General features: G+C 45.6%; 1 protein-coding gene across 1 annotated transcript in view; it reads left to right on the top strand.

Moving 5' to 3' along the window:
• efhc2 (EF-hand domain (C-terminal) containing 2) overlaps nucleotides 1-3,040 on the top strand; it is a 105,657-nt gene extending 102,617 nt beyond the window's left edge. The window contains exon 15 of the mRNA XM_067992322.1: nucleotides 2,693-3,040. Coding sequence (XP_067848423.1) covers nucleotides 2,693-2,788 — 96 coding nt within the window. The 3' untranslated portion in view covers nucleotides 2,789-3,040. The remainder of the gene's footprint in view (nucleotides 1-2,692) is intronic.
• Nucleotides 3,041-15,459: the final 12,419 nt, after the last annotated feature.

The raw sequence follows: 15,459 nt of genomic DNA, 5'->3' as shown, positions 1-15,459 counted from the left end.
GTTATAGATCTTGAAAGATTGAACTGATCAGTCAACAAAGAGAAGTGAAATATTCCATAAAATATTCGAATAAACCTCTTAGGTTGCTCATAAACTCAAAGAAATGGCATTTTTTCCAGGGTGGTTGGTAGTTGGATTTACTATTTGTATCACCATCAGAAAATCCGTTACTGCACAATACCCATAGAAGCATAAACACATTTTGATGTTTCTTCTGGTGTTTTTTCACTAATATTTTCTTTTAATATTTGGACAATCCAGTCATTAATTGGAATGGTATTCTGTCCTGTTGAGGTCAGGGCTTCCTTCTTGTCATCCTTACATGGAGATTAATATTAATATTGGTGATAAGCCTACAATACTGTGGTGTGGATGAGACCTATCTCCAATCGAGACTGCCTTCAAGCAAAGTTCCCTTGTGGGAGCAAGGTATTGATAAATTATCCCTTGTATTGAAAGTACGCTCTCTCTTACCCTTCCTTTAAATTGTACAGTAAAATGTTAAGACTACAACGAAGGAACCCAACCTTCTTCAGATTAGATTTTTCTGCCCACATGCTTGTAAATAGACCAGTTAACAGGTACAAAACCAATGCATCAATGTCAACTGTTTCCAATAAAACAAGATATGAATGAGTGGATCAAATGTGTGTATAGTGGTAGCTCCTGTGGCAAACTGCTGGATCCTGATCCGAGGACCTACCTTCAAACTTGGCACTTTCTGGAGGAGGAAATTTCAGATGGGGCCTAGTACCCCCCACTGGCTGATGCAGATTGGCATTACCAATAGCCGTGGAGAACACGACAGCCCAAACTATTCCACTCTGCAACATAAAAGAGAATCAGGATGAAATAAAAGTAAATTTAAACTAAAGAAGAATTTAAAAATCAGTAAAATAATGAAAAATGTATTTTAAAACAATGTTATGGTACTATGCCATTCCCATATTAGTTGACTAAATAAGTCACTAATGGGCTTAATTTATAATCACAACAGTGATTTGTAATTAGTTTACAGCTAAACAATCAGCACAACCCTAGATTCAGTTTGTGAGATATATTAAACAGTGCTCTCATCTTCATGAAAATTTAACAGGACCCTGCAGTGGGAATGTGGATACTGGCAAAGAATTCTGAAGATCTATAGTATTTGTAATGTCGTGGACACTGGGAAAACGGCTGTCAACATACTCTGAATAAATACATGAGATCATTGCCTTGTAATAATGCTGTGGGATACAAGCATGCAAACATTTAATGAGTTTGTTTGAAATTCTACAATCCATTCTTTTAGCAGTTGCATTAGCCCACTTATTTAAATGCCTCTACTAAAATAGGAGAGGAATTCCATACAAATGCATTAAGCACTCGTATGCTAGTATCCAATGGTGTATTCACATTCCCACTGCAGGGTCCTGTTAAATTTTCATGAAGATGAGAGCACTGTATACACAATATATCTCATAAACTGCATCTAGGATCGTGCTGATTCTTTTCAGTTATAAACCAATTACAAATCACAGTTGTGATTATAAATTAAACCTATTAGTGACTTATTTAGCCAACTAATATGGGAATGGCATGGTACCATAACTTATTGTTTTAAAACACATTTTTCATTATTTTAAAGCTTGTGTATTTCCCTTGGGATTTTCAGTAGCAAACTTGCAGTTGTGTGGGTGCTGCTTATTTTGTGATCCAGAAGGGCTGGAGGTGGGATAAATGGACTCGGAGTGAGAAAATAAAAACAAATTAATAAAGGGGGAGTGGCAGAAAGAAAGAAAGGAAAGAGCAGACAAATGAAATGGAGACAAACAGCAGAGAAAAATTAAAGAACATGGAAAAACAGCAGAAGAAAAAGAGAACCAGAAAATCCACATAAAAAAGAAAAGATACAAAAAATGCAAGAGGTGAGCAAATTGTAAGTTATAAATATAATAATAGCCATAGATTAAAAATAAAGTTCTTGTTTGCAAGAGAGAAATAGAATAAAGAAAAGTATTAAAATAGTTTCACTGTTTATACTTTTTCTTGATGGTTTGCACTCGTATTAATACTGAATTGTGTCATGGTACACACAGAATAATGTTAATATTAAAAATTGTTATTATAATCAATGAAACTTCTGTTTATTTATTTTCTCTTGTGCAAACAAGAACTAATTTTCTAATCTAAGGTTATTATAACAGCTCTCTGTCTTGTGGTTTTATACAAGAGAAACTAAGGGCCCAAAATTCTGATCCGCACCAGGGTGGAGAGTGGGCAGATTGCCTGATGGGTGCCGTAATTTGTCCCATGTAAAATGTGCAGTAACTTTTTTAATAGGACTCTCACCAGCTGAGAGCAGGCGTGCGTTCCATTCGGACCCTTGGGATGTGCCATAAGGTTCCCGGACAAAGGACTCTACAGGTGGGAGCAGCTCTCCCAGACCATTTAAATGAACCCATCGTTGGAATTTGGGATGGGACCTGCAGCCTTCATGCTGGCCGAAGAAAAGTTCCGCTCCACCGCACTTGTGCTGGCGGGGTGGACCCATCCAAATTTAACCCATAAAATTAAACGAAAATTGGTGTGATTTATAGTAAAGATCTGATCAGGCTATTGGAGCATGGATTATATACCTTTCTGCTGAATTCCTGGATTCCCATGTAGAACCTGTACTAAGTTTTCTTCCTACTGTTTGTTGTTTCAGTTTGACTACGTCGGGAATGGAGAGTTTCCAACAAAGCAAGTGAAGAGCATCAACTATATAGCTTTAATAGAAGACCTGTTCGGCAAGCAGGAGTAAAATAACACAACATGGGTCTTACTTGAAAACCTTATAGAAATAACTTTTTGAAAGCACTAGTAGGTCAATTGTTGTTTCATTATAACATTTTAACATATATGAAAAGCCATCAATGCCTTTCAGTAGCTCAAATCATTAACATAATTGCAGTTAGAAATCAGGCCAAAATAATGAAAGGACAAGAACTTCACTGTATGGCTACTCCATGTAAGTGTTTGGCTTGGGTCTAATAAATTAATTAACTAACAATAAATCAGTATATTTTAAAACTTTCATACAGCTTTGTGGGTGACATTTTTTCCAACCAAAATAACTTTCTGGAGCAATGACTGAAATCTCAGGGCGGATTTCCATCTCCCTTCTTCCCCATTTTTCTACATAAACGGGATGGTAGCAGAATGAAAATTGGAAAGAAACATTGCTGACTTACAGCCAGAGGCCTGACCCTTGCGATTTTCAAGCGGGCCTCGATTTAGGCGACCAGCGATCTCACCAGAAACCTGCTAAATATATTTAAATTAGGGTCCTATGTCACTATTAGGACCTGGATGCCATTTTCATGCCACCACCACTTCCTAAACCTGCATACAACTATAGGGCAGAAAATTACCAGTTCCAGTAGTATTTAAAGGGACACTCACTTGCTCTCATTTAATTCACTGTAATGTTTGGCATCCACCTTGCATGTATTTCTCAGTTGTTTTTGGGTGCAGAATTGCTGGGTTTTCTTTGCTTGTAATGGGTGGACAACATTCAGGAAGCTTATGTGGGGGGGCGATGAAACTGGCAACGCTCTTCTTCTGAAAATGGGAATCCTTTTTGGCCATTCATTCTGACTAGAAGAAGATGCGCAACAGCAACATGTATAAGGACCATATGGTGCTGCAGCCGCAGGAAGACAACAGAGGGGGAGGAGAGTTTGTAAAAATCCTTATCCTCCCAATAGGGTGTATAGGGCCAGAGTTACATACCTGTACTTCTCAGAGCAGCAATGCATAAGGAGGTTGTACATCATCGGGGAGGGTGTCACAGACCTGTGTCGCCTCCCTTAACCAGACCTGTAACCACTACCACTGCTGGCAGTGTATTGTCAAGGTCACTATACAGCCCTAAATTTCTTTGCCTCCAGCTCCTTCCAGGTTGCAACAGAGGATATCAGCAACATCAGTCTGCAGTTCATGCTTGCATTAAGCAAGTGACTGATGCCATGTTTGCTAAAACAAACACTTTCATCACATTCCCTATGGACAACCAGAAACAGCAAACACATGCAAAACTTGGCTCACGATGTCTCTTCGGAAACGAGCATAGCTGAGCATTGTACGGTGCTACTTTAAGGCTCCAGCTAAATCCTTCAACTTGTAGATAGATCAAATTCATAGCTTGTAGCAGTTATCACGGAGGAGCAGGAGTGCTCCTCTGTGCCTCACAAGGAAGCTTTGGGCTTCCTTTACCCCAGGCTCCTCCCACTCATGATCACCTTCGCCTGCGACTCCTCCCTCTTACCTGACAGCTGCGGCCTCCTGCCTGCGATCTTCCGCTCCCGCCCGCCGGGTTCAGGCAGGATTCCAATGAAAGTTATGGTAATGAGGCCTGACCGTCTTGCGTTTATCGTACTCATCCCCTTTAAAATTGGGGCCATAATTCATGTATGACTTAGGTTCATTATTACGATTCTGATGGATGTTTGGAAGGACTGAAGTATTGTGGTGTGCAGTCTAGGTAAAAACAATGACTCCTGCAACTTTAATTATTTAACTCTTCCATAAATGAATATGTGTAATATTTAGAAACTTGGAGGGTTAAATTGGATAATACCTGAAAACCGGTGCAGGGATCACGGTCCTCGATTAATCCGCGCCCGGTCGTTGCGATGCAGACAGTACATTACATTCGCTACCTGCGCTGTTGATTGGCTGCACGCATCAGCAGGGGGCCCCGATATCGCGAATGACTCGCACTTCTTAAAGGCAACCTGTATCTTTTAAAGGGGAGGTGCATTGTGGCTGCAAGAAGTGGTGTGATACTTTGAAGAATGACTGTGCCTGGGAGAGAGCATGCACCAAGGTTCTCTGATGATGTACTAGAGACTTTAGTGCAAGAAATGGAGAGGAGGAGGGCATCCTGTATCCGCAGCGGGGCAGGAGGCCCTCTAGACATATGCTCAAGAGGCTGTAGGAAAAAGTGGCGGAGGAGGTCAATGCCAGGAGCATAGCTCCAAGAACATGGATGCAGTGCAAGAAGAAGTTCAATGATTTAAAACGAGTTGTCTAGGTGAGTGAGTTCAAGCTTCAAATGGGACATCCTACCAACTGCATCACTAGCCTCCTCCACTGCTCGATTCACTATACCCCCATCACCCACCTACCAACAATCTCTTTCAATCAGTACTCAACCGGTCAAATCATATGCTTTATCTCAGCCTCACACACTTAACACTGTTCCAAGTCTCACACCCACAGCTCACAGTTCACACACACTGGTAACTATTCAACCATGACAGCTCCATCACCCAAACATCTTGCAGGACACTCACTGACACACTTTCCTCTTCCTTGCAGGAGAAGGTGGCGCATAACTGGAGGCAGCAAGTGGCAGTGGCTCCATGGAACATGAACCTGCTGTTCTCGCTCAGGATGACAACATTCCTGCTCCCACCCCTCCCACTCAGCCAGTGCCCTTGCTGTTGGCTGTCAGCCAGCCAGCGCATTCCCTGTAGAGTATTGAAAGTTTATCCACCGTATAGGAAACCTCCAAAAATATGTACAAATGCAGCAGCAGCCAGAATAATTAATCCAGCAACTAACCTGTAACTCCTGCATGATCCCTTTTAATAGCACTCGTGGGGGGGGTCCTTCATGCCCTTAAAGTCATGTTCAGCTGTGCGAGATTAAGACAGTGCGTTGGGTAGAGTGTGGAGTTCCAAAATAGCAGTGGTCCCTTTAAATCAATATACTGATTCACGTCATAGTCTCCCTAAACTGCATACTGCCAGCAGTTGTTAGGCGCGTGCGCGCAAGCCCCTTTAACAAGATGGCGTACTCTGCACTTCCCATCGAAAGTGTGCGCGTGCATCTCTGACCCCATTTTTGAGGCTTAGTTGTCCATCTAGTGCCAAAACAAAATGGGCACTAAATGACCCAATTTCACCCCCAAGTTTTCTAATTTTAGTTCAGTGACCATTTATCTTGTATTCTGTGTAAGTTGAACTAAAATGTGCCTCACATCACAAGCATAACCTTTCAGATAAAACAATGCATCTTGTTAAATTTGGTGCTTTTCGCTAGCATTAGTGCAATTTGTTTTCCTGACTTTAATGGGTTTTTTCACAGTTGAGTGCTCTGCAGTAATGCACAGCAGGCTATGCAGTACTGGATGTTGACAGTGGTCTGTACTTCAGTGATAGAACTGATGTTTTCCCAATACACAGAGGGGGGCCATTAATGTGTCCTCTATCTCTGACTTGAAACCAGGCCTCTGAGCTGTCAAGGATAATGTGTAATTAAGTTGTGGCTACTTGTCATCCAATGGCACTCAACTGAAACATGGGGGCCCGATTCTCCTTTGTACATTTGGGTCCAAACATTATTTGAGTGGGAAAATAATAATTGGTCAATAGAACAAGCATAAAAATGGCTCCCATCCATTTCATAAATTTTTTCTTATATCAACTTAGGCCCAAAAATGGTCGGGTCAGTAACTAAAGGAGTTACGCCAGGACAGTGCAAGCTGTTGATCGGCAGTTAATTCCATACGCTGTTATCTTTACCATAGGTTTCGTATATGAAACCTTATCAAATGCTTCTTGAAAATACACATTAGCCATCTGTTTCCTTTGTTATTTAATCAAAGCTTTCTGTATTATTTTTAAAAATCCATGCTGACTGGCTCTGATTAACACATGTTTCTCCAAGGGGATGAATTTTCTTGGGCCTTAGAATTATAGAAAAGGTACAGCACAGGAGGGGGCCATTCGGCCCATCGTGTCCGTGCCGGCTCAAAGAACAACCAGGTGCCCATTCTAATCCCACCTTCCAGCACCTGGTCCGTAGCCCTGCAGCTCACAGCACTTTAGGTGCAGGTTCAGGTACTTTTAAAAAGAGTTGAGGGTCCCTGCCTGTACCACCAATTCGGGCAGTGAATTCCATACACCCACCACTCTCTGGGTAAAAAAGTTTTTCCTCATGTCCCCTCTAAACCATCTGCCAATCAGTTTAAATCTATGTCCTCTAGTTCTTGAACTCTCTGCTAGGGGAAACAGGTTCTTCCTGTCTACTCCATCTGGGCCCCTCATAATTTTGTACACCTCAATCAAGTCTCCCCTCAGCCTTCTCTGCTCCAAGGAAAACAATCCCAGCCTATCCAATCTCCCTTCGTAGCTGCAATTTTCAAGCCCTGGCAACATTCTTGTAAATTTTCTCTGCACGCTCTCCAGAGCGATTACGTCCTTCCTGTAATGTGGTGGCCAGAACTGCGCACAATACTCCAGCTGTGGCCTTACCAGCGTTTTATACAGTTCCATCATTACATCCTTGCTTTTGTATTCCATACCTATAGGCTAATAACGGAGAGTATTCCGTATGCCTTCTTCACAACCTTATCTACCTGTACTGCCACCTTCAGGGACCTGTGCATATGCACTCCAAGGTCTCTCACTTCCTCTACCCCTCTCAATATATTCCCGTTTACTGCGTATTCCTTTTTACTGTTTGCCCTCCCTAAATGCATTACCTCACACTTCTCCGGGTTGAACTCCATTTGCCACTTTTCCGCCCACTCCACCAATCCATTGATATCTTCTTGGAGTCTACAGCTATCCTCTTCACTATCAATTACACGGCCAATTTTTGTGTCGTCTGCAAATTTGCCAATCATGCCCCCTACATTCAAGTCCAAATCATTAATATACACCACAAACAGAAAGGGACCCAACACTGAGCCCTGTTGCACAACACTGGAAACAGATTTCCATTCGCAAAGACATCCATCGACTTTTACCCTTTATTTCCTGTTACTGAGCCAATTTTGGATCCAATTGGCCACATTTCCCTGTATCCCATGGCCTTTTACCTTTCTGACCAGTCTGCCATGTGGGCCTTGTCAAATGCCTTACTAAAATCCATGTAGACAACATCCACTGCACTACCCTCATCAATCCTCCTTGTCACTTCCTCAAAGAATATAATCAGATTTGTAAGGCATGACCTTCCCTGAACAAATCCATGCTAACTATCCCTGATTAAACTATGCCTTTCCAAGTGACAGTTTATCCTATCTCTCAGTATTGATTCTAATAGTTTGCCCACCACCGAGGTAAGACTGACCGGCCTATAATTGTTCGGCCTTTCCCTCGTACCCTTTTTAAACAATGGTACTACGTTTGCAGTCTTCCAGTCCTCAGGTACCTCCCCTGTATCTATTGAGGATTGGAAAATGATCCTCAGCATCCGTTATTTCCTCCCTGGCTTCCTTCAATAGCCTAGGAAACAATCCATCTGGCCCTGGTGACTTATCAACTTTCAAGGATTCCAGTCCCTCAAGTACTTCCTCTCTCATTATGTTTACCTTATCCAATATTTCACACCTCTCCTCTTTAACTACTACGTCCGGATCATCCCTTTCCTTTGTGAATACGGAGACAAAATATTCATTTAAAACCCTACCCACATCATCTGCTTCGACACACAAGTTACCCTCATCATCCCTGATAGGTCCCACCTTATCCTTAGCTATCCTCTTGTTCTTAGTGTACTGATAAAACATCTTTGGGTTTTCTTTAATCTTACTAGTTAATATTTTTTCATGCCCTCTCTTTGCTTTCCTTATTTCCTTTTTTACGTCATCCCTGTACTTTCTATACTCCTCTAGGCTTTCTGCAGTATTTAGTTTTCTGTGACAGTCATAAGCTTTCTTTTTTTGCTTTATCTTGCCCCGTATACTTCTAGACAACCAGGGGGCTCTAAACTTGGCAGTGCCACCCTTTTTCTTTGAGGGGACGTATCTGCATTGTACCCATACAATTTCGCTATTTAGTGCCTCCCACTGGCTTGCCACTGATTTCTCCTCAAGTAGTTGTGTCCAGTCCACTTCTGCCAAATCACCTCTTAGTTCCATAAAATTTGCCGTCCCCCAATTTAAAACGTTTACACCTGATTTAACTCTGTCCTTTTCCATAATAATGCTAAAGCTAACTGAATTGTGGTCATTCTCCCCAATATGGTCACCCACGGTCACTTCACCCACTTGCCTTCTCCCATTCCGCCACCCTAACTTTGGCAGAAACCCTGGCATTGAATGGAGCCCTAAAAACGGGGAACGTGTCCCCAACCCGCACATATGCAGTGTTGCCGCTGCTATCCCCACCCCCGTTCTCCAATCTGCCCCGCGATCAACCTCCCACCCCCAACCCCCGATCTCCGGCCTGTCCCACGATCCATTGACCTCCCAACCACCGATCTCCGGCCTGCCCCGTGATCGATCAACCTCACATCCATTGATCTCTGGTCTGCCCGGCAATTGCAATTAGAATCGTAGAATCATAGAATGGTTACAGAAAGGAAGGAGGCCATTCGGCCTGTCGAGTCCATACTGGCTCTCTGCAAGAACAATCCATCTAGTCCCTCTCCCCCACCCTTTCTCCGTAGCCCTGCAAATTTTTTCCTTTCAATTACTTATCCAATTCCCTTTTGAAAGCCATGATTGAATCTGCCTCCACCACCCCCTCAGGCAGTGTATTCCAGATCATAAACACTCTGTGTGAAAACGTTTTTCCTCATGTCGCCTTTGGTTCTTTTGCCAATCACCTTAAATCCATGTCCTCAGGTTCTTGACCCTTCTACCAATGGGAACAGTTTCTCTCTATCTACTCTGTCTAGACCCTTCATGATTTTGAATACCTCTATCAATCTCCTCTCAACCTTCTCTGCTCTAAGGAGAACAACCCCAGCTTCTCCAGACTATCCACGTAACTGAAGTCCTTCATCCCTGGAACCATTCTAGTAAACCTCTTCTGCACCCTCTCTAAGGCCTTCACATCCTTCCTAAAGTGCGGTGTTCAGAACTGGATACAATACTCCAGTTGTGGCCGAACCAGTGTTATATAAAGGTTCATCATGACTTCCTTGCTTTTGTACTCTATGCCTCTATTTATAATGCCCAGGATCCCGTGCTTTTTTACTGCTTTCTCAACCTGCCCTGTCACCTTCAATGATTTACCCCCAGATCTCTCTGTTCCCGTACCCTTTCAGAATTGTGCCCTTTAGTTTATATTGCCTCTCTTCGTTCTTTCTACAAAATGTATCACTTCGCACTTTACTGCGTTAAATTTCATCTGCCTCGTGTCCGCCCATTCCACCAGCCTGTCTATCCTCTTGAAGTCTATCACTATCCTCCTCACTGTTCACTACACTTCCAAGTTTTGTGTCATTTGCAAATTTTGAGCTTGACAAATATTAACACCTGTGACGTATTTGTATATTTGTTGTATTTAATGTAAGCCTGTCAATTTGGTTGATTGCCGTGCGGGTAAACCAGTGGCAGGAGGCCGCAGGCGGAGACCCTTGGGGACGGTCTCCGGCAATTGCAAAAGCAGTAGCCCTAGTACCAACCCCAGGGGAAAACCACTGTATACCTCCCTCCAGTCTGAAAAACAACCATTCACCACTACCCTCTGTTTCCTGTCACTTAGCCAATTTCGTATCCATGCTGCCACTGCCCCTTTTATTCCATGGGCTTCAACTTTGATTACAAGTCTATTATGTGGCACTTTATCAAACGCCTTTTGGAAGTCCATATACACCACATCAACCACATTGCCCTTATCGACCCTCTCTGCTACCTCATCAAAAAACTCAATCAAGTTAGTTAAACACTATTTGCCTTTAACAAATCCGTGCTGGCTTTCCTTAATTAATCCCCACTTGTTCAAGTGACTGTCAATTTTGTCCCGAGTTATCATTTCTAAAAGTTTCCCCGTCACTGAGGTTAAACTGACTGGCCTCTGCCTCCATGCGTAAATCTCCTTTTTGGTCCCTAATCGGTCCCACCCCTCCTCTTACTACCCGTTTACTGTTTATATGCCTATAGAAGAATTTTGGATTCCCTTTTATGTTAGATGCCAATCTATTCTCACACTCTCTCTTTGTCCCTCTTATTTCCTTTTTCACTTCCCCTCTGAACTTTCTATATTCAGCCTGGTTCTCACTTGCATTATCAACCTGACATCTGTCACACGCCCCTTTTTTCTGCTTCATCTTACTCTCTATCTCTTAAGTCATCCAGGGAGCTCTGGCTTTAGTTGCCCTACCTTTCCCTCTCGTGGGAATGTACCAAGACTGTACCTGAACCATCTCCTCTTTAAAGGCCGCCCATTGTTCAATTACAGTTTTGCCTGCCGATCTTTGATTTCAATTTACCTGGGCCAGCTCCATTCTCATCCCGCTGAAATTCGCTCACCTCCAATTAAGTATTTTTACTCTAGTGCTCCTTTTTCCTTTTCCATAGCTAATCTAAAACTTATGATACTATGATCACTGTTCCCTAAATGTTCCCCCACTGGCACTTGCTCCACTTGACCCATTTCATTCCCCAGAACCAGATCCAGCAATGCCTCCTTCCTCATTGGGCTGGAAATGTACTGGTCAAGAAAGTTCTCCTGAACACACTTCAAAAATTCCTCCCCCTCTTTGCCCTTTTACTATTACTATCCCAGTCTATATTAGGATAGTTGAAGTCCCCCATTATCACTACTCTATGGCTCTTGCATCTCTCTGTAATTTCCCTGCAAATTTGCTTCTCTATATCCTTCCCAATAGTTGGTGGCCTGTAGAATACACCCGGTAGTGTAAGGGTACCTCTATTGTTTCTTAACTCTAACCAAATAGATTCTGTCCTTGACTCCCTCCAGGACATCCTCACTCTCCAGCACTGCAATATTCTCCTTAATCAATACTGCCACCTCCCCTCCTTTCTTTCATTCCCTATCTCTCCTGAGCACCTTGTATCCAGGAATATTTAGTACCCAATCCTGCCCTTTCTTGAGCCAGGTCTCCATTATCGCCACAACATCATATTCCCATGTGGCTAATTGCGCCTGTAGCTAACCAACCTTGTTTACTACGCTTTGTGCGTCTACACACATGCACTGTAAGCCTATCCTAGACCTTTTATTCTCTCTTAATCTGTTCCCATCTAATACCATACTATTTCTTACTCTAGTGCTATCTGTCTCTCCCAATCCTTTGTGCACCTTGTTTCCCTTTTCCAATGCTATATCCTGGTGCCCACCCCCCAGCCAAATTAGTTTAAACCCTCCCTCACAGCACCAGCAAACCTCCCCGCGAGGATGTTGGTCCCAGCTCCGTTGAGGTGCAACCCATTCGGCCTGTACAGGTCCCACCTCCCCCAGAACTGCTCCGAATGCCCCAGGAATCTAAAGTTCTCCCTCCTCACCATCTCTCCAGCCAAGCATTCATCTGCTCAATCTTCCTATTTCTATACTCACTAGTGCATGGGACCGGGAGTAATCCTGAGATTACTTCCTTTGAGATCCTGCTTTTTAATCTTTTTCCTACGTCCCTAAAATCTGCCTGCAGGACCTCATCCCTCTTTCTACCTGTGTCGTTGGTACCAATGTGGACCACGACCTCAGGCTGTTCACCTTCCCCCCTTCAGAATGTTCTGCAGCTGCTCAGTGACATCCTTGATCCTGGCACCAGGGAGGCAACATACCATCCTGGATTCACATCTGCAGCCGCAGAAACGCTTGCCTGTTCCCCTAACTATTGAATCCCCTATCATTATTGCTTTCCTGACCTTTCTCCTCCACCCCTGTACAGCTGAGCCACCCATGGTAATGTGGACTTGCCTCTGGCTGCACTCCCCAGCGGAACCCTCTCCCTCACCGAATACCGTGTTAAAGAGTGAGATGCACACAGGGGAGTCCTGCACTACCTGCCTGGTCCTCCTTGTCTGTCTGGCAGTCACCCAGTCCCTCTCTGCCTGCACTCTCTTAAGCTGTGGGGTGACCACCTCCTGAAACGTGCTATCCACGTAGCTCTCAGCCTCACGCATACACTGCAGTGACACCAGCTGCTGCTCAAGCTCCGAGACCCGGAGCTCAAGCTCCTCCAGCTGACGACACTTCCTGCACCTGTGGTTGTCCAGGACACGAGATGTGTCCTGGAGTTTCCACATGGCACAGGATGCGCATTTGACGGGACTGAGGTGCCCTGCCATGCCTCGATTTATTAGATTAGTTTATTTTTGTTAAGTTTAGTTGATAAAGACTTAGAAAAAACACTCACCAGCTACTCACCAATCAGCTCTTTCCCTTGTGCTGACGTCACTTTGGGTTTTTTCTCCCTGACTCTCCCGCTCTCCCGCCCTCCTCCACTGCCACTCTCCTGTCCTCCCGTTCTCCCGCCCTCCTCCACTGCGCTCTCCCGCTCTCCCGCCCTCCTCCGCTGCGCTCTCCCGCTCTCCCGCCCTCCTCCACTGCCGCTCTCCCGCTCTCCCGCCCTCCTCCGCTGCGCTCTCCCGCTCTCCCGCCCTCCTCCACTGACGCTCTGCCGCCCTCCCGCCCTCCTGCCCTCCTGCTCTCCCGCCCTCCTTCTCTCCCGCCCTCCTCCACTGCCGCCCTCCTGCTCTCTTGCCCTCCTGCTCTCCCGCCCTCCTCCGCTGCGCTCTCCCGCTCTCCCGCCCTCCTCCGCTGTGCTCTCCCGCTCTCCCGCCCTCCTCCACTGCCGCTCTCCCGCTCTCCCGCCCTCCTCCACTGCCGCCCTCCTCCACTGCTGCCCTCCCGCCCTCCCGCCCTCCCACTCTCCCGCCCTCCCGCCCTCCCACTCTCCCGCCCTCCTGCTCTCCCGCCCTCCTGCTCTCCCACCCTCCTCCACTGCCGCCCTCATGCTCTCCTGCCCTCCTGCTCTCCCGCCCTCCCGCTCTCCCGCCCTCCTCCACTGCCGCTCTCCCACTCTCCTGCTCTCCCGCCCTCTTCCACTGCCACTCTCCTCCGCTGCCGCTCTCCTCCTCTGCCGTTCTCCCGCTCTCCTCCTCTGCCGCTCTCCTCCTGTCCTGCTCTCCTCTGACTCCCGCCTCTTTTATGGGCCGCTCTCCTGCTCTCCTCCTCTGCCACCATTGAAGCAGAAGAGAAAAATTATAATGAGGTCCTATCGTTAAATTCAGCAGGACTTCCGTATCCTGGCCTTGTCAGGTTACCCCCTGCTACCATGCTGCCCTCCAACCTCTCTGCTTCCCCGTGAATTTCGGGGCCCTTGTTCCACTGCGTTTCCGCCAAAATTACAGTGGTGGAGTGGGAGAAGTCCTGAGGAAATTCACCCATTTTTGCTTGGAAATAAGCAAAGTAAGTATCTCTGCCATTTCCTCATTCTCCATTTCAAACTTGTCTCTTCAGCTCTTGCTAGCCCTATTCTGACCCCTATCTTTTTCTTGTCACATCGGTCAGGATTTTAGCATGGTGGCAGGAACTCAGTGGGTGGGTAATTAGTCACGTGGACAACCCGGAAAAAATTTTAGCACGTCGGTTTGAGAGATTGCAACTGAATTGAAGGTGCTTAATTTTACTTCCAGGTTTCACGTCTTCAAGCTGAGCAGCAGGTGTACTGCACACCCGCATGACGTGCTGTGAACTGGAGTATATAAAGGGCCAGTGCAAAAATGGATTTTGAAGGAGAAAGGAGGAGCAACGAAAATGGAGCAGTACAGAGCCAAGGCAGCATCCCGATTCAGCGACGCTTCCCTGGAGATTCTACTGGCTGGTGTGAGAAGCAGGAGGGAAGTCCTCTACCCAACTGACAGGCGGAAGCGACCTGCTTCTGCCACTAAGAAGGCCTGGCTGGAGGTGGCAGTGGAGCTCAGCAGCAGGAGCGTGGTGCCCAGGTCCTGGGTTCAATGCAGGAAGTGGTTTAATGACCTAATCAGGTCTGGAAAAGTGAATACATTTGCTGATTCACCTACATCCTGTGAAAAGAACCCCCCTCCCCCCCCTACCTCTCACTCTGTGTTGGCAAGGCTGCGCCATCAAATCACTCCTCATACCTGCTTAAGTTTCATCATCAACTTACCTTCACTTTCTGTGCACTTCCCATTTGTGCATCCAGCACTGCCACTCACCCCAGTCCTCATGCAATTTGTTGAATCTGTCTGATTGTCACCCTCTGATGCATCTGTTTCACTGTCAGCCCCACCCAAAGCAATGCATCCATCGGGTGACCCCGTCACCCTCACTCACTCACACGTTTGTTCTTTATCCCCTTGTTGGAGAAGAAAGTGCAAAATGCAAGGGAGAGGGCGAGGACTGGAGGGGGCCCACCACAAGTTGTGGCCCTGACAGAGGTGGAGGAGGAGGCGTTAGATCTCAGCTTCGCGGTTGAATGCCTGGCCGACGGAGATGGCGAGATTGGCAACCTGCAAACGGCTTTAACATCCTTCACATACATCATGAATTGATGTTATAAGTGAGTGACCTGTTGCACACCTCAGGATCCTCATCGCAACATCACTTCTGCGATGATTCTTAATGTTGCTGTATGTTCTCTTCCGGGGCCTTCAAGGAGTCAAGACATGGACGAGGGTGATTCCTCAGAGAAGCGTCATGCCTCTGAGGCGCACCATCACTTTCTAGCGAGCCATCCACCAGCGCAGATACTCACACC

This window comes from Heptranchias perlo, chromosome 11, assembly GCF_035084215.1.
Source record: "Heptranchias perlo isolate sHepPer1 chromosome 11, sHepPer1.hap1, whole genome shotgun sequence".
NCBI lineage: Eukaryota > Metazoa > Chordata > Chondrichthyes > Hexanchiformes > Hexanchidae > Heptranchias > Heptranchias perlo.
Note: the sequence above shows the minus strand (reverse complement) of the source record. Positions and strands in the feature narration are given on the sequence as shown.